Here is a 25,010-nt window from a genome sequence, read left to right as displayed (position 1 = left end):
CTCAACTCAGATCACCTAGTCATATAGGCAGTCTGGATGACATGCAATGATGAAAAAGGAAATGTGGTTGAAACTGTTGTTTTTTTTGGAGGAGCATGACCAGGGTTGAGAACCATTGACCACTAAAATGGATACCAGAAACACCCCCTTTCACCCATCTTGTGCAAACCATTTGTTCTTTATTTTGAAATACTTGGTGTTGAAATAGGACTGAATATTTAGTGGGAGGAAAATCTTTGAGGGAAAAGTGCCGTAAGGTAAAACAATGACGATAAGAATAGTCATTTGAGTCGAATTTCAACAGAATCCAAAGGTTCAGTTTGATTGGTCATTTTCTAAAGGGCACTTCCTTCTCCTTGTTTTGGAGAAATGTATCTCTCAGTGTTCCACCACTAGCTCCATGCTCAATTGGTGTTGGAAAGCTGTTTTTGATCCCTTTTTTATTTATTGTTTTGGTACCAGATAGAATTTAGTATTGTATAAATCTATACAAGAATTGTTTAGAGGTCATAATTTTGCTCACGTGACATTCTTAAGCAGAAAGCCAATGAAAATTTCATGAAATCTTTCCATTGACCAGTTGTACAGTGATTTTACAGTCTGGAAGAGGAAAAGGAGGGAAATACAGATGTTAAACAGGATTTAAGAGGCATACTAGAGAAGTAAATCTGTCCACTGACAATGCTGCAAATTTCTTTGACAGCATATCGTCACAATTTAGACAAGTAAGCAGTGCAACATTGACTTTGCTCCGATATTTTGTTTTCACCAGAAAATCAAAAGCAAAAGTATCATGCATAGACTCCCTTGAGGGAAAAAGGTTCCAGGTAAAGATGTATGAGTGGGAAATAGAGCGAGAGGTGCTGAGGCCCAGACAGATGAAAGAATTAATCATTGGTTTTACCTGACCATTTCCCGTATAGAGGCGTGGTACAGACTGTATAACACGTTGTGTGTTGTGGGGTAGAAAACACAAGAGACATCATGTTGTGGGGGTCTACTGTGGATACTAGTGAGTCATTTTTAGTTGAAACAAAAGAAACTAAGATTTGTGTTGCAATGATTTAAAAAAAAAAAAAAAGAACAAGAATACACCAATTTTTTTTTTTTTTTTTTTTTTTACAAGCATACATGTCGAGTGTCACAAAGAAATATTACCACGATGATGCCTTACATGTCTTTTCTCAGCATCGGCACCAATGTGTCCTTGTAGACATGAGACCATCCTCTTGTGCGTGTTGTGAGACACCACTCGCACCAGCTCCATTCGCCGTTCAATCTGTGCAAACCATGAGAAAACCAGGAGCAAGCATTAAGCAAGTTGTTTGTGCTTCCAATGGAGAACCGTTGCAGTCTTTCTCTCAATGAGTAGTTGATTATAAAGCCATCCTTGTTAATAAAATACATTGTAATCCTTCTATTATGCCTTGTCACATTTGTACAAGTCCAAGTCTCAGTTCAGTTAATGTCAGAAGCAATTAAGCATCATTATCCAGTGTCTGGCTGTATGGAAAATTCATGGGTAATTTAAGTATTTCAGGATCATTGACTAACCATAATTAATAAGCCTCGTTTCAAAAAACAAGCAAGGAATTGAACCTTTGCAAATCTCTATCCTCTCTTCGTATTCTCAGAAGTGTCACCATAGAAACAGTCACTCGGCTGGGACCATGAGCGAAGCATCCTTTGGTGTTAAAAGACTTTTTGATTGCACAGGCTTTCTCCTGTGCGCTGGCCAGGCCAAACAGAGCACATCTGTGCTTTTAGGCCGATAGGATATAATACGGTCATTGATGGGCTGGTCAATGATGGAGTCAGAGCTATTCTGGGTTAAGAACAAGGGCCAACTGAAACTGTGCAGAATGACTATTCAATGTCCAGGTGCTTGCGATACAGTTAAACTGTTTTCTTACTGCATCGTCAGCGCAAAGAAAATATGCAGAGAATTCTTTGCTATGTTTAGATTAACAGTCACATTTATGACCCATCCTGGCTGGTGCCTAGTCTGTGCCTTTGCATGATCAACATGCATCTGGCTAGGCTCTGAGAGATTGTAAATTCTGACGGCTCAGTCGTTAAGTTGGCAGTACATATGAATAAATATGACCATGCTTTTTTTTTCAAGAAAACAAATCTAAAGAATATCTCAGAGGCTTTTTCAACAAGTCAGAAAAATTAAAGGTTGAAGGCATATAAAAATGTTATAATTTATCATTACAATGTGCTAAAAGAGTTGCCTTTTGTGTAGTCTTGAGCTACAAAACAGACATATGTGGACAAATACCACAAAAGACGGAACAGGCTATATCTGTAATCTTGACACAAATTGAAAGCAACAAAAAAAGGTTAATTTTTAATCAGGAGTAATTTTCTGTTTTGATTAAAACGGTAGATACTGTAAATCATAACCATAGCATGCTGATATGAAATATCATACGAAATATCATACTAAAACACGCAGACATTGAGTTGTAAATGGTGGAAGTCACATGCTGCAAGCTCGGCTTCAGGCTGCTGTCTGACCCTTCTCACTCAGTATTTTGATATCTGACATGACAAACATTTTTCATGTGTTTGAATTAATATATAAAGCCATTTCATTTACTGCAATTTATCACTCAAGTTTCAACTGTTGTTATTCCAAAACATAACTCCATAATTTGTAAAACACAAACCAGCTCAAATCCTGTTAACACCCCTCCCTCCTCTGCAGTGTGAACAATAAATAATACCAGTGACAACAGTACTGTGCCAAAATGTGAGCAAATAACCATATGGATAATATAACGACTAAGCTGTGAGAATAACCCTCCCCACAGCTGGTCAGAATTTTTAGCTTGAATTAAGATGAGTGAATACCCCGCCCTTCTATAAACTCTTTGACCAATGAAACTTCATGACATCAAACTTCACCTTTGGGCATTATTGTGCATAATAAAAAAAAGGCAAAAGTAACGTTAATGTCTTTTGTTTAAAAAGGCCGTTGTTTATGTTTTGTGCAAATACATTGGCTTTCGTCGAACAGCATCCAATTTCTTTGTGGAAAAAACAAAAACTCTGCAACTACACAACCACCGAAACAAACAGCAGCAAAGTCCTCTGGAACTGGGGGCATGTACTCACTGGGCCCTGGCTAACTGCCAGTAACCCATGAAACGATTACTAATGCAAGCTGCAGGGTTCAACTCAAGAGTCGTGCGATCTGGAGGCGATGATGCTAAGGACCTAATCAAGTTTCCAGGTCTTACCAGTTGGTTAACTTCTGCAACAATCCTTTTCAAACTAGTATTTTTAATGAACTCAACAACACGCAACCAAGGAGAGAAGGTACAGTGTGTAGGTCATGGAGAAGGCATAAACATGTACTAGTTGGGAACAAACAATGTTCCAAATATAAATGGGAACACTGAGGTCTGGAGGGCAGAATGAGCAGAAAAGGGATGATGACAAATGCAGAGGGAGGATCAACCAAATACCAGACAATAGAGTTCCGAAAACGGAACAGAGCTGGAATTCCACAAAAGATAGCCGCCTCCCCCATCTCCGTTCCCTCCCTTTGCTCTTGAGATCTTACGTCATTCACAACCCATGATGCCCCTCGGCATTCCCTAAACAGCTGTGTCAAATACAAACTTACCAAACACACACAGTGTACAAATATACATACAGAGGCTTTCATAGCTAAAAACCTGGGAACAATGTTCAGACCCAGTATGTTACTACCTGACACAAATCAAGCAGGGGATTCCCGTCCCTCTGCACTGGAGGCCTACGTTCCTGCATGAGTAGAAGCGATGCTTGGCTAGGAGTGTTTTCCTATAATTGTAATAAAATGGTGTGACACATAGGTTACCACATGACCAAAAAAAGGGGAGAACCCAGGCCAAGGGGAGCTGAGAAGCAGGAGGGAGGGGTTTTCTCCTGTTGACTGATGAGGTCAACAATTGGTCAATCCCCATGACGCACCATATACCAGGGAATCCCAAAACAAAGTATGACGGACAAGACCATACAGACAGAGTAAGTGTCTGTTTGCTTCTGTTTGTTTATTGGTTCCTAAGTGAAAGGTTGCTAACATGTCTGGACAAGCCCAGAATGTACAAAAATAACTTAACATGACGCATTTGGGTGGAATTATTAAGTAAGTCACTAATGGCACAAAATATTCATTGTTGTAACTGGGAGCTGTGCTAGACTTTTACTCTGACTCATACGCCTAACACAAGAGGCAGGAACTTTGGTATTTGTGAAGTATTTGCAGTACCCTCCTGCGGATGAGCGGCTATAAAGAGAAGCAGCAAGGAATGGACAGCTGGTGCAAGAATGCAGGATAAACCCTTTCCCACCCTGAAAGACCGCATGCAAAAATGGCCTGCGATTAAGAGAAAAACCTGGAGTAAAAAGTTGGTTAAAGTGGAGTATAATACCACAGTCGGAGACCGATACTATGAGTAGTTGGTTGAAAGCAACTGCAGATGAGATGACAAAAGCTTCCGCTTCACAGACATGAGAGCAGACAGAGAATCATTAGAGGTTTTCTGGCTAGAATTGTTACTGTGAAGAATTTTTAAAAATGCACCATGAAAATCAGAATAAATTCTTGCATAAGCTACAAAATCAAAAACCAGTATTGCAAAATTACTACAGGAATAAATACCCTCTGAAAGGGCTGATTATCCCAGAAAAAAAAAAAAAGTCCTTTCCGGTCTATAGCCCTTTTGATTCATCTTTTTTAACTTGTAACTTGTGTAAGTTCGTTATATTTTTGAAGACATTGTGGTGCAAGAGATGTCTGTTTTTTGTAATTTAGAGTGGAAGGGAAGTGTTTCACTTGTGCTGTAATGCAAAAATAAAAAACACAGAAGAACATTGTCTTTTACCAGAAACCATGGCTCTGTTACTCAAGAAGAGAAGACAGACCTCAAGTCAGCAGCTTAATGAGGAACTATTTTCTCTTGACACTGACACTTTGCACATGAACTGCTCATTACATGGTGAATTATTTTGAGTAAGTGGACCATGTTTTCTGGGAACATTTCCATCAAGTTTTTCCTTTGTTTTTTTTTTCAAGGGGTATTGTTATATGTTCAAATGTTTGGCACAATGGTCTGGTATCCTAATTGTGCAAAATATTGTAGGGCCAACCTTTGGTGCTTTTACAAAATAAGATTTTGAAATCATTGTGTACTTTCCATTACTGAATTAGTGAACAGCGGCAAATGACACTACTAGAGCAATGTGGTCAGATGAGAAAATCACATTGCTTACCTCTAATGCAAATTTGAAAACCAAAGCAAAGAGTTATGGAATCTCAAAATGTTTAGAAATTATTACAATATCTATATTGAGGATGGGAAAAATGTCTTATTTGTTTATTTTGACAGAGAATTATCCTTAACACCTTCCACACTTAAGAGAAACTTAACCAACATCTGTCAATATAATTTTTTTTCATTTACTACATTTTGCTACAAAAGGCATTCATTCACGAGTCAATAAATCTGAGTGAAGCTGAACCTCCAACAGACAGACAGTGTTAAAGCCATGATACCAGGGGAGACACGAAATTTTGCACGTCTTTGGCACAAAGCCTCACCACAAGCACTGTAAACACACCTGTCCCCCAGTCTGTTAGGATGTGGTTAAGGCAGAAACTTTGTGGTTAACACATAAGCAGTCACATTATAACCACTGAATCTGAATGAGTGAAGGCAGGGAAATCCTTTCCGCAAACGTCAGCGACAGTCAATTGTTGGACACAATATAATATCATCACTTCATATCCCAAAGACATTAGACCCAAGTGTTATCATGTATTTCCATCAAAACATCAGCCCAACCCAGCTATGAATATAACACTGACAGGCTGTCTGCCACTCATCATACCGGCCATGTTAAGTTCTGTCATACATTGCGTGAGCTATGCAGAACCAGCTTAGTGGGTTTTACTTCTATGTACAACGACACCCAGTCCCAAAAAAAGACAATTTTCATCATGGGAATGTCTGTCTTGAGCAGCCATTATTTTATCTCAAGCTCATCTGCTCTCCGCCACGACAGGAGGGAGTGTCTACTTCACATTGACACACAGTGATTTATATCAACCCATACACAGCTTGCCTGAGCGTTTGTTTGACTAAAACAAGTTCAATGCAATGTTAATATGTTTCCATGAATCTGCGACAATTTAGTCAAACCAAGCGCTTCACCAGCTGGTGCTCAATAACCAAAGAGGAAAAACTGATATCGACTGCTGTGTGGTGGCAAACAATTTGCTTTTTCTGCTTTTTCTCTCAACTGTTTAGGCTCCTCACTGCCACTGTTTTGGTGCTCAGCCTGTGATAGACATGCATGGTCAGTGGGTTTCCTGATAAAAAAAAAAAAAAAGGCAATAGAAAGATGGATATCATAACTTGAATAAACCCATGTAGCTTTAGCCACAACAGATGCAGCTTTCCCATTTTTCAAGGTTAGACTTCGTCAGAGCTCTTTAGAATCACATTAATGATTTACCTGTAACAGGTCATCGCTGAGGACTTCTGTTTTCTCTGCTCTGTGGGTGAGAAAAAACAACAGAAACACCTCGATCAGTAAAGTTGAACAAGGACGGTAAATAGATGAGTAATTTTGATTCACCGTGTTGACATATCTGAATATATCTGTCAGCCCAAAGACACCTGTGAGGAGAGGCTGTTTTGCAAGCAGAGTTTGTACAGTGACGGATGCCAATGAGCATCCCTGGGAATGGTTCAAGAGTGAGTGGTACTATGGCCCAACCATTCAATAGCAGGCTGGTCTATTCACAGAAGACTCTACCAATACCATGTAATTTAGATGATTAAACTAATACAGCAGGATGAAAACCCATATTTTATGCATTTTTTGCCCATTTTTCATGAATTCTTGAATCGCATTTTAAAATCCGCATATGCAGAGATTTTGTTCCAACGTCTTTCAAGTGGTCAAGCACAAAAAGAAAGGATTTCCTTCAGGTACAATTAGCTCATGAGTGTCTTGCACCGAGTGGCCAAACAGCCGTTCTCAGCCTTAGCCTATTAATAGTAAACTAATAGTTGAGCTTGTTGAGGTCAGACAGATTAGATTCACTTAAAGGGAGACGGCTGGGAAACCTGGGCGCAGTTCTTGCTGCTTTACAACACCTTGTACAAGCTGGTGGCATCTGTGTCTCCTGGGTGGGAAACACATTAGCACCATTAAGAAATAAAGGCCTGGAGGTAACATGACTTAAACAGTAACTTTAAGAAAAAGGAAGGTTACATGTCTAAGATGATAAGCATAATGAGCTTGTGCAGACTATCAAATTACACCAAAAGCATTCATATGGAGGTATTCCCAATGTCAAAGACAACAGGCCTACTGTGTGTTCACCCTTTGGGACATACATCAACTCCATCCATCAAGAATTTTATAGTCGTCGCACTATATTACAAATAGCTGCATTTCTGAATAATCAAATATTGCTAGCCCCCTCAGGAGTCTTTTGATGAATAGGACATGTTTGATTGTACAAATCAAAGTGATGGGTTCGATCGGAATTTGCCGGATCATTTATTTTTTCAACACTTGGACTTTTCCTGCTCCTTAACAGTAAAGAGGTGGCCAGAGTTAAATTGGACCAACCTAGCAGTGCAGGTTCTGCCTCCTTGAAATGTCCTATCAATACTTGCATACGTGCATTTTGGGTACGAAAAACTAAAGCAAGTCTGCTTCCTTCTCCGAAAAATGCTCTCTATGAACTACAGTAACCTCATACCGGCAGCAGACAGCTGCATTCAATTACAACATAGCAGTAGAGAGGAGGGGGGAAAAAAAGAGAAACTGACAGAGACAGGATGATAGTTTGGGGGTTTGACGGAAAGAAATACAAACACAAAGGTTTGGGGGGGGGGGGGCTACTAACTCCAAAGTGGCAAACCAAAGCAATCTAAAGGCTCGGCATGAATGGAAATATATATTCTCTGGAGAGGAGTCACAGCCATTCTGCTGTATAACCCACAGAAACCTACAGGCAAGATTTCCAGCATGCTGTGGAAAAATGTGAGCCACACACTTTAGACAGCGTGATTATGAAGCCGCACAATGGAATCCATGTTCTGGTGTAGTCTATACGCCAAAGAGCTCTTCTTGCTGAGGGCTTGAACATTCAAATCCAATGTATGCATTAAAAAGGCTAATCCTTTTAATGTTTTACTGCTAACCATTCATTCACATACAATGATATTAATTTTGCCTGGATAAGGTAATAGTGTAAGGCACATATACAATGTAAAGTAGCCATATTTGCCAACAAACTATGGCTTCATCAATATTTATCCATGATCATTTAAAATACATTAACATTAGTAGTTTTCAAAGTGCATTTACATCTAAACACTCTCTTTCATATGTTTCAATTTGCCATGGGTTTGAACATTATATTTGTTATTTGCTTATAAAGTCTTGCCTTGGAACTAGGCAAACACTTTGCCTTGCAGGATTCCTCTCAGAAATTTGTTGATGACTAAGGATTATCCAACAGAACGATGTGCTACCATCACTGTACTGTCATGTATTTTACTAAATAGCACAGCAGGACAGTAACATTAGACTACCCCCTAACCGCTAATCATGACAAACCATCTGTTAAGTTGCTGATATGTCCTCATCATGCATTACGGATCTTTTAGCTTAGTGTAAAGAACAATGTGGAAATATTGACACCAATTTCACTGCAGGGCAACAGAAGCCTCAGAAACAGCAAGGGCGTTCAAATTGTGTCAATGTGATGACCAACGCTGAAGGACAAAGATGCTGCATTTACCAAAAAAAAAAAAAAAAACAAGATCAATGTGGCATGTGGCAAAATAATTTTTCTTTTGTGAATTATCATTTTCCCTACATTTTTTTCATCATTAATTATCCTATTTTATTATCAAGGGAGGGCAATTTACTGTGACCAAAATCCGATCAATTGCTCTGTCCTATTACCGTAATCTCTTGTTCTCCAGTTTTTCCAGTCAAATTAAGGAATTATGAAGTATAATTGATGAGCGAACATTTCTCAGAACAACACAAACTGCCTAGTCATAATGCAGCAAGGGATACTCATCACATTAATGTGAACAAGGAAACCAAGTTAGGCTGTTTCTGTACAGTCTGATCTAAGCTTGATGAGAAATGATGATCAGAGCATTATGTTCACATGCACAAGCAACATTTGCAATCCTACAAACTTTAGAAGAGGTAAAAACAAGACTGCATGTCGACAGGACAGAGGACAAACGACAACAAACAATTGTTTTGCTAGCATCAGCTGACCTACGGGAAGAGAAAATGACCCCTCATCACACCTCACTGGAGCCTTTAGAGAAAGTATGTCACTGTGCTTTGCATTTGACTTCTGAACAAGAGATCCTTGCAGGACAACCGTGGTCGGCGGTGTCTAATGGTAACCATGGCTAACACAGTGGAAGCGGAGTAAGTGTACGCTGCAACAATAAGCACAATAGAGCGTCTGTTACTAGCCACTCAGCACAATCAGTGGGCTAAGGGAAGGGAGGGTCTGCCTCTTAAGGTTGCAACAGTTGGCAGCTTCAGGCACAAGGTAATGGATACTGGATGCAGATGAAAGGAGCTGAAAGAATAATTGAGTGACTCAGCCTGTGCATCCTCTCTAACGTAGCTGATTATGTGAGCCTTTCCATGGCTGCTACACCTGGACAAGGTCGGGTATAACAAGAGGGCGAACCTGAAGGTATTTTATGACAGAAAAACATCAAGATTTGGCTAAACTATCAAATATTATGTTCAGAATAATTTTGCACTCAAAAACTATCCTGAAAATATTATAAGTCTGAAAATGAGGTCTGTGCTTTGCTTCCTAGTCTGACCTGTCATTTATGAAACTGATTTAATGGACATAATGAAGAAGAGTTACACGCTACGAGGTAAGCCTGGCAGCTTCTCAACTGAGGCAACTGTGAGAAAAATCAAAAAAAAAAATTCAACAGCACACTCAGTCCAACAGGTGTCATCTATCACTAGCAGGATAATGGAGGTGTTAAAGCTGACACACCTTATCTTAGTCCTCCAAGAATACACAGGAAACACCCAAACCTCACCTGGCTTCAACAAAGGAACAGTGACATTTGGTTGATCCGTAAGAGAAAAGTGCCCTTTCAATAGGATTCCACCTCAGCTGACTCACCACTGTGTACATCTAACAAATCTGCATTGGATTGCATAATATGACTGTGCTGTCGATGGATATGACATCGGATTATAATGCGCCAGTCGTAAAGGCCGGGTACATTCTGTGACAGGTAGAAAAAGGTGACTTCTTGCGATATTTATTCCCAGGACACCTGACATTAAATGATTCCAGCTTTAGTTGTGTAGTTTTAATCTCATTGCTTTGCTGATATTGTACAACGTTAATCTCTTCTTGCAGAGCAATTACCTCACCAACCCAAATAAATTCAAAATGATGTAGCAATTAGACTAATGTAATATGCAACATATCAGGAAATTGGAAAGCTGATTTGGGAAAAAGGTGGAAATTGTTGCCACATGCTGAGGTGAACAAACAAGGCCTCAGAAAAACATTTTCAATCTGGAAATTATATTTATCTAAAATATTTTGGAGCATTTTTCAACTTCTTTTTCTAGATGACAAGGTTATTATAACATAAACAAACAAAGTCAACTAATTCATAATCAATCTTTTCAACCTGCGAATGAAAACACACATTTTTTGGGTATACTCTCCAGTTCGTTTCCACTTGACTTCTAACCCTTGTTTTGAAAGCAATATATCCTCTTTTTGAAAACCCTGTGATAATAGTGATTGAAGCACACAATGAGAACAAACAGCCTCCAGAGGAAAAAAAATCGTCATTATCCAAAAAAAACAAAAGAAAGAGTAACCTCTCAATCATCATTTTTTTTTATCTCATCTTGGTCTGCAGAGCAAGACTGTTATTTTATCTTTGGGCAGGCAGTCAATAATGCCCTATCTTCTTCAGAGGTGTTACTATGGTTGCAGCACTGACCTGCAGTGAACATGGAAGTTTTCAGATAACAACCAAAAACTCTGTTCTCTGGCATGAATCACATGCTATTTTGCTCTCTCTCTCTCTCCCTCTCTCATTCCAACTTTCTAGAAAGCACTAGTTTCTCTCTGGGAGGCAGCTTCCTGTTTGCAGAAGAAGGAGGAGAGATTTCCTCCGAACGGCTGCTTGCCGGACACAGTGTTCTGACTTCGCACAATCACAGGAACCCAGGGGGCAGCGGAGCAGGCCTCAGCTCTCCCTACTTGTGCAGACACGGACACACAAGGAAGACACATGTTATGGACTTGCCCTGATCCAAACATTGACATGTCAGTCATTGAAGAAGGCCAATTTATCGACACATGGGGGCTGAACTCTCCTTGTTTGAGCAAAACAGCAAGAGTATTGCAGACAGAATTGTCTGTTTTCTGCATTATGCTCTCTCCAAGTCTAATTTACTGCTGGCTCAATTCACTGAGGAAATTACAAGTATTCCAGCTGCCCTCTTTTTTTTCCCTGGTCCTGCATTTTGGGTGTAAAAACATTTTTGGTAGACTTTTTAGACACTCCTGATAGCGTCACCGTTAAATAAACACTACATTAATGGCAAAGGGTCAATTACTTGGCACCTTGCTTCTCTGAAGTAAACCAGGCTGTTAACAACTTCCCGTGCTTAGTGTGTGCTGGATAATTTCCATGATCCCACTGTGGAAATAGCAGTGATTGCATTAAGTTTCTGAAATGTTAACTAATGACTAATACTTTTCACAAAATCCCTTTGTAATGTCTTTAGAGTGATGATGGTAGATGGCATCAAGAACTCGTGGATTTTTGGTAATTGTTTTTCACTGGTCACACTTTCCATTAAGTAATCCATTAGGGTCTATCAAAAATAGCACTTTATACTGGCAACTTTAGATAGACTGAAAATTAAATCTTATCATGATTAAAATGAATCTGCACCAGATAGTGGGGCCTGAAGTCACACAATGTGGTAGCCAAGTAGATTAGATGCTGTAGCATTGTGAAGATGGAGGAGAGGGGGGGATTGCTGGTGTGATGGGCTTTCCGGTGCAGTATAGTCCCACCACTATAGAGTAAAAAGAAGTAAATCCAAACACATTCTGTTGGTGGGATATCCCACCACTGTCTGAATATAAAGTTTCACATGGCGATGCCACGCAAATAACCTTGAGAATCCCACTAACACTGATGAATAGCAAGTGATTGAAACAGCACCAGGATTTGGTTGAATCCTGTCTAAAAGCACCACTCTATGAGAGATCTGTGTACCAGATGTTGAGAAAATTTCATCTACACCTATGAAGTGACAGGTGATGGGACATGTTTTTTCTTTTCCCATTGTGTGTGTGTGGGGGGGGGGGAATGCAAGCCATGGCAATGATCAAAAGACTCTTTTAATTTTCTGCATTTTTTTGGATTGCTTACTCTTTTGCAGTGTTGATATTAGGCTTCTTTTTGGCATGCGTACAGCTCCCAATGAAGCCATACTGTCCAACTGACAGCATGGCATTCTCAAATGGTATGATCCATTACAGGGTGAGAGCTACGACCATGATACTGTTAGCTGGAATAGGCATGCACATGAAGAAAACGACAATATAAACATAAGGGAAACCATTACCTTAACTGATATAAACAAAATTAGTCTGCTGACTAATTGTTCAAACATTTTTTGTTTAATTATCCAGCCCTAATGTGTAGATTTGGCAGTGATGCCTCTGCCTGTTATACAACGACACAGCATTGTTTGCAGCCTATCACAAGTTTTATTTGGTACCATCCAGATCTGGGTGCACCAACTGTCTGCCCGAGGTGCTAAACATTTTTGACCCACCCCCACCCTATCACGCACGCACACGTGCACACACAGGCACAAACACACACACACAAACAAGTGTTTGAAAGCCAAACTACAGAGATGAAAACATCCTCTGACGCAGTGCACCCTGCTGTACACACAAGTCCAGGCTGAAGCAATAGCGGTGTTAGACATTTGGTATTGCAGACATTGTTTTTCATCACGCGACATAATCTCCCCTTCGTTTACAGGGCCAAACACAGCAGAATATGCTGTTGGTTCTTCATGTAAACTAGGCCGATAAACCGAAATACTACATCACAGCCTCTTGCTGTGAAACACAGGTAAGGATTCAAAGCACATTTACACTGTATTCTGTACACTGTGTGATGTCAGTGAGAGAGCACCATTGAGAAAGCATTGCTCACACCTTATCAGCACAGAGTGAAAGGTAGCTGTGCTACATGTGCAGGGTTTGAACCAGCTCTTCTACTGCATAAAACTAGTCTATGAGATCTGATTTCTGCCTTGTATTTTAATAACTTTTGAATGAAAAATTATAAATTCTCTTCCCAGTCTAACAGAGACTCTCACCTGCTTTCATCCCTACAACAGTCAAAGTAACACCATGAAATAAATCATCATCTAGAAATTGCAACAGAGGAACACTGCATGTAAGATCACTGAAGGTCTACAGTATACTGTACTGCAGCTAGATATTTACCTCAATATATGCTACTGCTAGCATCAAAATATTTTAGAACTGCTTTAGTTGAGTTTTATCACAATAGCATATATATAAAAAAATGTTCATAGCTTATACATTCTCACTTTAATGATAAAACATGATGAAAGAGCACAGAGCAAAACTGCAACGTTGAAACGGAGGTGAATGAAGACTCATCAGTCTAACCAAGACTTTATATAGACCATGTAGCTTAAAAAACAGGTTGAACAAAGATAAAAGGTAGGTTTCTGTCAATTATTCAAGTCTTTCACTCAGCCGGGTACCACATGTTGAGGTGCGTCATTATCCAAACGTTAAGACTACCTTTTGCTTGATAAAGGACAATCAACATTGCTCACTCATTACAACCCTGTAAGGAGTTGTTAATAATTAACATGTAGGTGTTGAGGATGTCTACGCTAGTTGATTTGGAAAAAGAGTCCGACTAGCAAACTGATTTTTTTGACCAAAACATGCCAAAGAAAACAAACTGCTTTCTTGATTATTGTGGGGCATTTTGCAAAAAAAAATACAATACCGTTTCGAATGAACATGTATTTAGTCGGGGAAAAGGGGGTTGTCAGCATCTGTTGACAGTGTTGGAATAACTTTAGATAACAAATAGGTTAAAAAAAACAACAAACCTGCACTCATCAGTCACTCTTTATTGTCCAGCTTTTACCAGCAACTTCTGCTGAGTGAAACCAGCGTTTCATGAAAGAAAGTGACTGACTCAATTGTGGACGATCGCTGGCGTGTATTTCTCACCCAGCACTTAACTCAAAAGCAGATTGTCTGATTAATATTTGGAGAAGGATGTCTGATGGGAGGCTTGCGTGATCATCCTTATCCACTTTCATTAGGAGCCTGTACTCTTCAGGTCCCGACTATCGTCATGCAAACATCCATTCATAAGACTGCCCCTGTCTGCACTGATTAGATTTTTGTTAGCTCCCCCGTTCATGTGATTTCTCTATTTTTACAGCCAAGTTGCGCTCAACGGCTAAAAAGTAGACTTTTCGGTGGGGACAGTTATGAAAGCAAGATGGTGAGAAGGCTCCCACATTGAAGGATCCTTTAAGGATGAATCGGAAACACATGCTAGTGTGCTAATGAGCTACAAATCCGTAAACAAGCGACTTCGATACTTGCCTGCCAACCGTTTGATTGGCGAGTTGTTTCATCCGATTGAATTGCTTCTTCATTGTCGCTCCCTTGCCAGCGAAGTCTTCAGAAGTTGCGCTTCAAAGCCGGGTTTCGGGTTTGTCATGAAGTTCGCGGAGCCTCTCCCACCGCGTTTCGGAGTTTTGCCGAGCTGTCGCTATGACAGGGAGAAACCAGGGAGAGCCATGGAGCCCCCGGAGCCAATTAAAAATAGTTCGTAGCCCCGCTAGCTTTCTAAGCTAGCCTTTCCCAAGTGGAACTTTCAGAGTAAAGCGACGTCATTATCCGCGTTCATCTTCTTTTTCTTCGGTATTTGGGTTCCCGAGAGAAGTCCTGGATAACTTTCACTGGCTCCCGCGGCTTTCCATGTTTTTGCTTTTTTTTTCTCCCCCCACTCGCTCGCTGCGTTGACCGTTAGCCGAGGAGCTAGCGTTTAATCCGCCGGCCGCTTTCTCTCACAGCAGCGTAGAGCCGAGTGAAGCGCGCAGTCAGGCAGCAGCCGCTCACCTCTGCGCCGGCGGAGAGCAGGAAGTAGCGTCCCGCTCTGCCACATCTGCCAGCGGGCCAGCACCACCTCCCCCTGGACACTCCGGCAACCCACACACACACACACACACACACACACACACACGCTTACTTAACATCACCCACTGCGCGTTTTAAACATAACACACACATGCATTCCGACTGAAAACACTGCTTTTGTGATTTGGTTCACTGACGAAGGGTGTTCAAGCAACAGGTCAATGAGCTGTAGCATTGTTAGCCATGTTAAATAGAGTAAAGTTCACCCCCCCCATCAAAACTACTTCACTGCTACACACACACATTTAAAATCTCTCACTGTACATTTTAAGCGCAAAACACATACTGTTCGACTGAAAAAACTACTTTTGACATTTGGTTCATTGACGGAGGATGTTTAAGCAACAGTTCAATGAGCTGTAGTATTGTTATGAATGTTATATAGAATAAAGTTCTCTCCACGATCAAAGCTACTCAACTGCTACACACGCACACTTAATATCAACCACTGCACGTTTTAATCATAACACACACATGCAGTCCGACTGAAAACACTGCTATTGTGATTAGGTTCACTGATGAAGGATGTTCAAGCAACAGGTCAATGAGCTGTAGCATTGCTAGAAATAGAATAGAATAATATAAAATGAAATAGAATAAAGTCCACCCCCCCCCCCATCAAAACTACTCCACTGCTACAAACACACACACACTTTAGCACATTTTAAACATAACACACATGCAGGCTGACTGAAAAAATTTCTTCTGTGATTTGGTTCATTGACGAAGGCCAATGAGCAATGAACAGGCCAATGAGCTGTAGCATTTCTTGCAATGTTAACTAGAATAAAGTTCACCCCCGCCCCCATCAAAACTACACCACTGCTCCAAAACATTACTCTTATCCCATGGTGGATAAGACGCAACATTTGATAGACCTGTTTGCACTGCCAATGACACCTTGAATAATTACAAAGTGTAGTTGCATGAAGAGTGCGATACCCAGCAATGATAACAACCTGATTGCCAACAGAAACAAGAGGGGAGATACTTGCATTTACAAAAATCAATTCTAACTATGCAAGGACATCTGCTGATGCAGCAGTGGAGCTCTCCCGACAGTGACATCACCACAATGATGTCAGTAGAACTTTACTGGCAAATGATGCACCGCTTTTGGCTGGTTAAAAGCAAATTATCACCACACCCTAAAAAACCACCATAGAACATTAATGGATAAGGGTTGGCCAGGAAATATTACAGTGATACCTATACATCTCTTATCCAAACCAACTGGTCTTTCAATTAAAACTTTGTGTTCAGAATCTCTTTGTTGCTACTTTTAATCCTCGGGGAGATTCCTGTAAAACATTTGTTAAAATTACGGTATGAATGTGGAAATATTGTTCATTTCCTTTTTTTAAAAGGAGGACATGCATAATTATTAAGGCCTTGGAGGACATAAGTTTAGAGGAAATCAGTGTTAACCAAGTAGAAATCAAGTCTTTGAAATTAGATCTCGACATTTTCTTTGAGTCAGTTACACTGTATGATGGTGCTTATGGCTTGTCATTGACAGAGAAATAGGAGGCCTACAAATGTCTTAGTTACTTAGACAGACTTCTTTCAGGAATCACAGACTGCGGCAGTAGAGTCACGGCTTTCAGATGATCATGAGCCAATATGTGGCATATAAGCACAGTGCTATGGAAGCTTGGGCTGCCACATTGTGATGTTTGCATCTGCTGTCATGTGAATATCTAAACTTTCAAACAGTTCAATCATTGGACACAAAATGCTTTTCCATGTACAAGCTTTACGGAGTTAAAATGTAATTCCTTGCTGTGGTTCTTCTCTCTGTAGGATATTGTTGTGAGCAGCCATAATGTTTCTGGTACAGACAGCTCTGGCAGGACACCCAGTGAAGAACTATTATTTGTCAGGCTTTATAGATCTGCATGTGGCGAATGAGCCGGAGGCTTTGCAGCTGTATGGATTCCCCTTAGTGTGACTCCAGCTGTATGGATTCCCCTTAGTGTGACACCACAAATGGATTTTAAAGCCCCCTGAAGTTGTTCCAAAGCAGGATAAGTGTCTCTCATTTGTAGGGAACTTTTACAGTGCTACATCATGTGTACATCATGTGTGTCAAAACTAAACTCAGAAGTCACAAAGGAACACTGTTTTGTTATTGTTTATTTGCTTGTTGTAGCAGTGGCATTTTCCCACTCACAATAATCTCCTTTTACTCTTTTAATTGTGTATAATATTGTCTTATCAAAAATCTTAAACCAACAAAAGGTTGGCATCTATCCACTTCTTGGATTTAGTTTTTTATTGGTCTACACGCCGACTTCCTGCCAAGTATCATCATGTAATCTTAAAGTGGTTTTTGATGCTTGTCTTCAGCTGTTTTCTATCTACCGACAGACATACAGGTAGTGCGGATTTGTGTGCGTGTGTTAAGCCCGAATGAATCGAGCCAGTCTGTCTGTCTTCTCTGATTAAAAAAAAAAAAAATCTTTAAAAATATTTTTTGTTAAATAATGTAGAATCGTTAATCTTTTAATTTGAAGGGTGTAGAACCGGAAGTCTTTGAGTATTGTTTCCGGTTTGAGCGGGCTACACAAATGGCTACGTAGTATCAATTGAATGGTATCATATTTTATTTTTAGTACAGCTCATTGTCATTAAAACCCAATTTTTATGATTTTATGAAAGCATACGACTATGGTATCAGTTTTCCGTTTCTTCTTCCGCGTTTGGTTTCCTACACACAGCTGACGAGCCGAGCCGGACAGCTAGCTTGTTATTGCTAGCCGGAGGGAAGAAAGTGGAAAGGATTATGCAAAGCAAACAGATTTCGTGTTAGTATAATCGAGTAAAAACAGCGATCAGTCATGGCAGCTCGGCAGACCTTCGCGGACTCGGACACCGCGGACGAGGCGGTGAGGGCGACGTGTGACGATGCAACCACATGTAAAAGGTGAGGGCTTGGCAGGTTGGCAGCGTGGAGAGGTGCTGGTGCTGCGCCTGCAACTTCCCCATGGAAGCGTCCGTCTAATGCAGTATAAACACCCCCTCGCTCAGAGCGTTGATTGTTTTCCAGGTTCGCTTCCAGCAAAGGCTACTGGAAAGATCTTTACATCCAGTACTTTGTGAGATCCGTGGGCGAGCGGAAGGCACCTGAAATCAATAGAGGCGAGTGTTTCCCTCTTGTATTTCTCGTACTGGACATGTGCAATCACATAGCTTAAAGTTACCATATTTATAAGCTGCACAAAAATAGGACCACAATCGAGCCCAGCCTGCAGGTTGTGCTTTATGACCAGTGTGTTAATTCGTTGCTCTCTATGGCCTTACTATTTGTGCACTATTGAGTAAGGGGAAATGCAGCAATCCATTTGCAAAGAATAACAGTACTGGCATTAAATTACTTAGATGTACTGTAAATTTTTGCTGTGCATTGTGTGGCTATATTTTGCGGATTTTATTAGAGATTATTTGAAAGGGTGTAAAAGTATTCAGTATTTTTAATTCAAAAATGGCCTGAATTTAGCTAAAAGTACCTTTAAATCACAATTGGATGACCTGAAATTAATCATTTAACAGCAGAAAAAACAGAACTAAAAGAATTATCAATGACCTGCGATGGTTTAGATAATTTGCTAGCATTTTTAATTCAAAAATGGCCTGAATTCAACCAAAAGTACTTTTAAATCAAAATTCAATGACCTGAAATGCATAATTTAACAGCAGAAAAAACAGGACTAAAAGAATTATCAATGATCCGCTATGGTTTAGATAATTTACTGGTATTTTTAATTCAAAAATGGCCTGAATTCAGCTAAAGGTACCTTTAAATCACATTTTGATGACCTGAAATCCATCATTTGACAGCAGAAAAAACAGAGCTAAAAGAATTATCAATGACCTACAATTGTTTCGATAATTTGCTTTTCTTTAAACTCTAAATTTTGTAAAATTGTATTTTTAAAAGTGAGACCTGTGATGCTGTATCTCTGAATGTTGAATACAGGAACTTTTTTATATTTATTGTGCTAGTGACATCAACCTATTTGTTCTTTATACACCTAGAATTGTCATTTTTCTCAACAATTTCTACCTGTGTGTTTTATCATTTACATTTATGGCCATCTTATCTCACAGGTTACTATGGCCGTGTTCAAGGTGTTAATCATCTCCTTGATGCATTTCTGAGAAAAACAAAGTGCGAATGTCAAGTTATCAACCTGGGTGCAGGACTGGACACAACGTTTTGGAGACTAAAGGTTTGCACCTAACCGTCAAAATGTGGGCCCTTCTCATATTTCTTTGATCCAACCGCGGCGCATCAAATGCACCCGAGTGAGCATTTTTGTCTGAGTGTTATTATGTTACAGGATGAAAACGTCATGCCAAAGAAGTTTTTTGAAGTTGACTTCCCAACTGTTGTTGCCAGAAAAATTCACAACATAAAGTAAGACTGACAGATGATCCTTGTTACCTATCATATAATGGTACAGGAGCAGGTTTTAAATTGCAGGTTTGTCAGAATGATTGCATCAAAAACTTTTCAACACTGGTGAAAAATGAAATTGCATATTAAAAATGCAAATCTTACTTTATGAACAGGTTAGCATAACTAGTCATGAACAGCAGCTCATCACAGGTGGAGGCACTACCAGGGGATCGTAGCTTTGCGACTCCGGGTGCAATTTGCAATGATGACCTGCAGAGGAAGACAAAGTCATGCAAAAAAAAAAAAAAAAACATTTGCCTCTGAACATTTAAAATATTGTAGTCGACTGTCTCATCAACAGTTTATCGTAGCTTTACTTTTTGGAAACTGTATACTAATAATGAGTGTTTATTCATTTAAAATGAGTCTTTAATATAATACTGATTATTAAATCAGTCCAAACTATTTTGCTTTGACCACAAGTACAAAGAAATATCCAATATTACGAAGCCAAGGAGAACTAACATCCATATAATAAAGCAAATCTATAATGTATCTCCCATTAGCTTTCGAAACATTTTATGATATCAAAGATTATATATATAATTTATAAACAGCAGTCAGTGTTTTCAAATGCAGAGATATTATAAATGTTGGAGTTTTTTTTTTCTTTTGCCAAATGTCAGTTTGTTTTGTATTAGTAAGCAGTTATTTCCTTTACCAGGACAAAACCACCCCTGTCTAAACCTCTCATTGAAACCCACTCCACAGACTCCTTGCTACTAGGTAACATCGTTACACCGTCATGGTTCATGCATAACAGATTAATGAATTCAGACAGTGAATATCCTTCTACCATTAACTCTCTCCCAATTCTGTGTTGTTTGGATTCCCAGATGCGCACAGCCTGGACTCTGACCGTTATTGTATCATCGGCGCAGATCTCAGAGACATTTCTGGCTTGGACGAAAAACTGAAGAAGTTTCAGCTTGACCCAGAGTATGTGCATTTCATGGCCATTCCATGTCAAACATTGGATGCAGTATTTAGACTATGGACCATCAGGTTGTTTAATTTTTGCTGCAGCTCTCCTGCTGGCTGTCATTTGTTTTCTTAGCACTCTCAAGAGGTCTTTGAATCTTATCTTGTTTTTTTTGCTGCGGATAGCTGCAGATAACAGGGTCGCTGTTGGGTCGCAGTGTTGATGCCTGACAGCTGAAACCTAATTTAAAGAAAACTCCACCCCTCATGTGTTTCTTTTTCTTTCTTCAATATAATTATGGTCAGTATTATATCAAATACAAAAACAAATACTTGGTATTTGAGATAACAGCATCATGAGGTATAATTTTACTCTATTTGTTTCATAGAACCTTGCTTTTTGATATCTCGGTGGTTTAAAAGTATCTGTAATTTTTGAAATAAATATTTTTGTTTTTACCCATTGGAAACTTGTTGGCCTGATTGGGTTTTTTTGGTTTTGTTTTGGCAAATTTGGCTCAAATTTTCATTTTATACAAAAATGTGAAAACTAGCACAGTTTGAGTATTTAAGATATATATTTCAGGAAAGTGAGCAGAGTGGTTTAAGATTTATCAGGTGATGATTTGGTTACGTAGTTGTTTGTCAAAGGTTTTTTAACTGAAGGACTCGGTTATATAAGCATGCAGTACTCAGTTTTGGGGCTGACAGATGCACAAAGAATCTGGGTGGAGTATCTCTTAACAGTAGAAGGTGGTACTTTATGGCAAATGTACAATAGCACTCAATTCCCGTTTGGAATGGGAGGATGTTTTCTGTGGCGGGGAAACACACGTCAGGCGCCTATACCTCGACTAACAACCGACATCCGTATCCTTATGTATCCGAGGAGACTTGACAGGCTTTATTCTATATGTCTATGTTTCCTTTGCATTTAGTGAGTGAGAGTAATTATCATAAAGTCCTAGAATCTGCTTTATAACCTGTTTACTAAGAGATGAAATGGTCTACTTTTATTCAGATATTTTTAGTGCACTTTGAACAATGTTGTCACTTACACATGTAGTTGTGTGTTGAATTGGTTCCAGTGTGTGTCCTGCAGTGGTCTAAGCAACTATTTTCTTCGCCGCTGACACTCCGCTTGTTTTACGTGTGCTGGTGTGCCTTGCCAGGTTACCAACTTTGCTGCTGTCGGAGTGTGTGCTGGTCTACATGACGCCTAGCCAGTCCGCCAATCTAATACACTGGGCAGCTGAAACCTTCCATACGGCCATGTTCATCAACTATGAACAGGTAGAGCTGGCAATTGATAAATTCCCAGTATGTGCAGTATCTTTTTTTAATTTATAATAAAGTTTATCTTTACTGTTAACATCCTCTCAGGTTTGGGTCATGTTGGTAGTGCTGTTGTTGAAATTGTTGGTTTCTGATTATGGAACAATGCTATGAATTGACAGGCAAGTAATAATCTTGAAGAAAAAAAAATACAATAAAAGCCCCAATGAATTCTCCAAAAATCAAGAAAATACCTGAAAATCATCAAATGATGACAGAAAATAAACAAAAGTAATATAAAGCACAGATTTGCCCCAGAATCGCAAGGCAATTGCAGACAACCACCTAAAAAAGAACTGATAGCGGGACAGTTCTGAAGAGGAAACTGATCAAATATGTTGTAAGGTCACCTCATTGGGCTTTCTCGTAATGTTTTCACAATTGTCAATGCAGCAGGTGTTAACGGGTCCTTATATAGCAATACCTATTTGATACCTAACAGTCTTCGCTGACCAGCAGGCAACCAACCCTTCTAAACTGACTTCGTCTGTGTCTGCAGGTGAACATGAGTGATCGTTTTGGCCAGGTGATGATCGAAAACCTGCAGCGGCGTCAGTGCACCCTGGCCGGAGTGGAGGCCTGCCAGTCTCTGGACTCCCAGGTAACATTTAAAGCTGCGCACCCTCTACCACTTGCCATATGTTGTCCATCCATGTCTTAGTTTTTTAAATGTCCTGACAATAGTGTCTGGTGCTTACAGAGGGAGCGTTTTTTAAAGACCGGCTGGGACCATGCTGAGGCGCTGGACATGATGACGGTCTACAGTTTGCTTCCCCAGGATGATGTTGCCAGGTAACAACACCACACCACAAACACTCAGTCCCACGCCTGAAATAAGTTTGTATTAAAAAAAACATTGTTTGTGAGCTCAGTAAAATAACCTCTTCGATTATGTATATACTTTTATTTTGTCTCGTACGTTTCTATTTTTTTTTTCTCATTTTGGGTCCTACAGATTCCTAAGGCCTGCCTTGAGAGATTTTTAAGGGTTTGGTTGGCCAGGCTACAAACATAATGTCAGTCAGCCTGTGGCTTCATATTTATTTTTGGCAAGATTCCACCACTGTTAATCCTGTGATAATTTTGGTCCAATTCAGACATAAATAAAAGCTAAAAAGCTAAAGATCTTTGGTATCCAAACTGATGACTTAGCCCGTTTCCAGTAAGAGCATCACAGTTGTGATGGGCTGGAGCCCTTTTCTACTTTTTTGCATTTTGTTCTCCTCTCTAGGGAATAAATTGGGGGTAAAAATGAATCAAAAACTGTTTTAAACGGTGCTGTTGAATCTACAGAATTGAGCGTCTGGAGTTCCTAGATGAGAAGGAACTGCTGCAACAACTCCTTCAGCACTACAGTATCTGCTGGGCCTCCAAGGACAAACTATGTCTGGGTAATGAACCAATATGTTCCAGCTTAAGAATGATAAATTCCCAATATATAAAAACCAAACAAACTTCAGTTTAATGATTTCTTTAGTCAACACCAAGTGTTGCTTTGCCTCTTTAAAACAAGCATTTAAAATTAAGTTTTTGTGGTTTCTTTCTTCCTTTTTTGATTGGATTTTGCACCTCTCGGTTGAGCTCTGAACTTTAACGTTTGACTTGAAATCCCCCAAGACGGTGATCGAACTCAAAGTAGTAGCTCTGGGTATGTGTGTATGTACATAAATATATACACACAAACCCAGAGCTAATGACAGAATTAAAACGGTCAGTTATTTCAGAATGTGTACACTGTTCTAGTTCATATAGATTAATTTTGATTTGACCTGCATTCCAGGGTCATCCATGGCGCCGTGTTGTCTGTCAGATTATTTACTCTGTTTTGTGACATTTCCATCCATCCTCCCTGTCCAAGGTGTCCCCATCTTGGTCATTTCCCAGAACAGGTTGTGTTCTGTTTCCTCAGGTTTGTCACAGTTGACGTTCTGAGGGTAAAAGCTCTCGGCTGTGTGGTCAGAGTGACGCGTGCTGAGGCCAAGATCAACAAGAAGAGAATACGTGTAAAAGGAGATGTTGTGAAAGAGGAAATCCATACTCGCCGTCAAGTCCACGTCTGGGAGCTGTGTCGATGTGAAAAGGTCCTCATCAGCAAAATACGTCGTCGTCATGGAAACCCTTGCACAGCTACACAATGTGGGGGATGAGCGATCTGGAAACCTGTTGTGATGTCACCTCTTAAAACTGCAAAGGTGGATTAAGTTTGTTTCATTGACTCAGTTGCGGGAATTTTATCTTTCACAAGATACTTACTGAAAATCAGCGAGCCAGATGTTGAAAGAAGTGAAGCATTTTTCTGATTTCCTCTGATCGTCCTCATCTTTATGTGCCATTTTTATTTTATTTATTGATGAGTTGCACTTCTTTCACACGCCTTCTGAACGTACATGCATGCAAGTGTTAAAATGCAATAATTGCATACATGGTAAACTGGTCCTGGTTAACTTGCATTTGCCCATGAAGTGTTTTTTTTTCATGCAGTAGTTTTACCAAGAGGACACGGCGAGTGAATTTACGGATTATATTGGAAAGATGTTCACTCGAATAAAAACTTTTGTGTATTAAGACTGATATCAGCTTTCCCTTTTATGGCCTTCATATCTAAGCACCTGTTGCTTAGAGAACCTTTTGGGTCCTGGAACTTTTCTAAATCTAATATTCATCTTGAGATAATCCAACGTCATTGTTTTGTGTCAAAACTGGATGTGAAGCAAAGAGATTAAGCCCAATTAAGCCCAATTAAGGTCATGACTTTGTCCTAATCTGTGTCCTATGTATTTAGAAAAACCTGGTGATCACATGAGAGTTCGGCAGAAATGGCGAAACAAATAATATTTCACCCTTTATACTTCACAAAACATTTTGTCACTGCAGGTTGAGCATTTTATAGAATTTGCATTGATTATTTATTTTCACATATACTCAACCCAAAAAATGGATAGC

The 25,010-nt window shown here is 39.7% G+C and overlaps 2 protein-coding genes across 6 annotated transcripts in view; one reads left to right on the top strand and one right to left on the bottom strand.

The window, feature by feature from the left end:
* Positions 1-14,938, bottom strand: part of arhgap17a (Rho GTPase activating protein 17a) — a 30,612-nt gene extending 15,674 nt beyond the window's left edge. For 3 of the 5 annotated variants that reach the window (XM_086140984.1, XM_086140985.1, XM_086140988.1), the window contains exons 1-4: positions 14,753-14,938; positions 6,514-6,553; positions 1,175-1,279; positions 905-937 (exon numbers count right to left, since the gene is read on the bottom strand). In XM_086140984.1, the coding sequence (XP_085997110.1) occupies positions 905-937; positions 1,175-1,279; positions 6,514-6,553; positions 14,753-14,805 (231 nt within the window). In that variant the 5' untranslated portion in view covers positions 14,806-14,938. The remainder of the gene's footprint in view (positions 1-904; positions 938-1,174; positions 1,280-6,513; positions 6,554-14,752) is intronic. The other 2 variants (XM_086140986.1, XM_086140989.1) reach the window with 1 other exon arrangement.
* Positions 14,939-17,769: 2,831 nt separating this feature from the next.
* Positions 17,770-24,635, top strand: lcmt1 (leucine carboxyl methyltransferase 1). The gene is made up of 11 exons (XM_086140795.1): positions 17,770-18,275; positions 18,399-18,490; positions 19,460-19,581; positions 19,693-19,769; positions 20,476-20,537; positions 20,648-20,750; positions 21,905-22,025; positions 22,567-22,668; positions 22,768-22,859; positions 23,361-23,458; positions 23,977-24,635. Exons 1-11 carry the CDS (start codon positions 18,190-18,192, stop codon positions 23,997-23,999), a joined length of 978 nt encoding a protein of 325 aa, XP_085996921.1. The 5' UTR covers positions 17,770-18,189; the 3' UTR covers positions 24,000-24,635.
* Positions 24,636-25,010: the final 375 nt, after the last annotated feature.

Source organism: Fistularia commersonii, chromosome 33 (assembly GCF_037954325.1).
Source record: "Fistularia commersonii isolate RoL2024-O1a breed Wild chromosome 33, RoL_Fcom_v1.0, whole genome shotgun sequence".
NCBI classification, from domain to species: Eukaryota; Metazoa; Chordata; class Actinopteri; order Syngnathiformes; family Fistulariidae; genus Fistularia; species Fistularia commersonii.
Note: the sequence above shows the minus strand (reverse complement) of the source record. Positions and strands in the feature narration are given on the sequence as shown.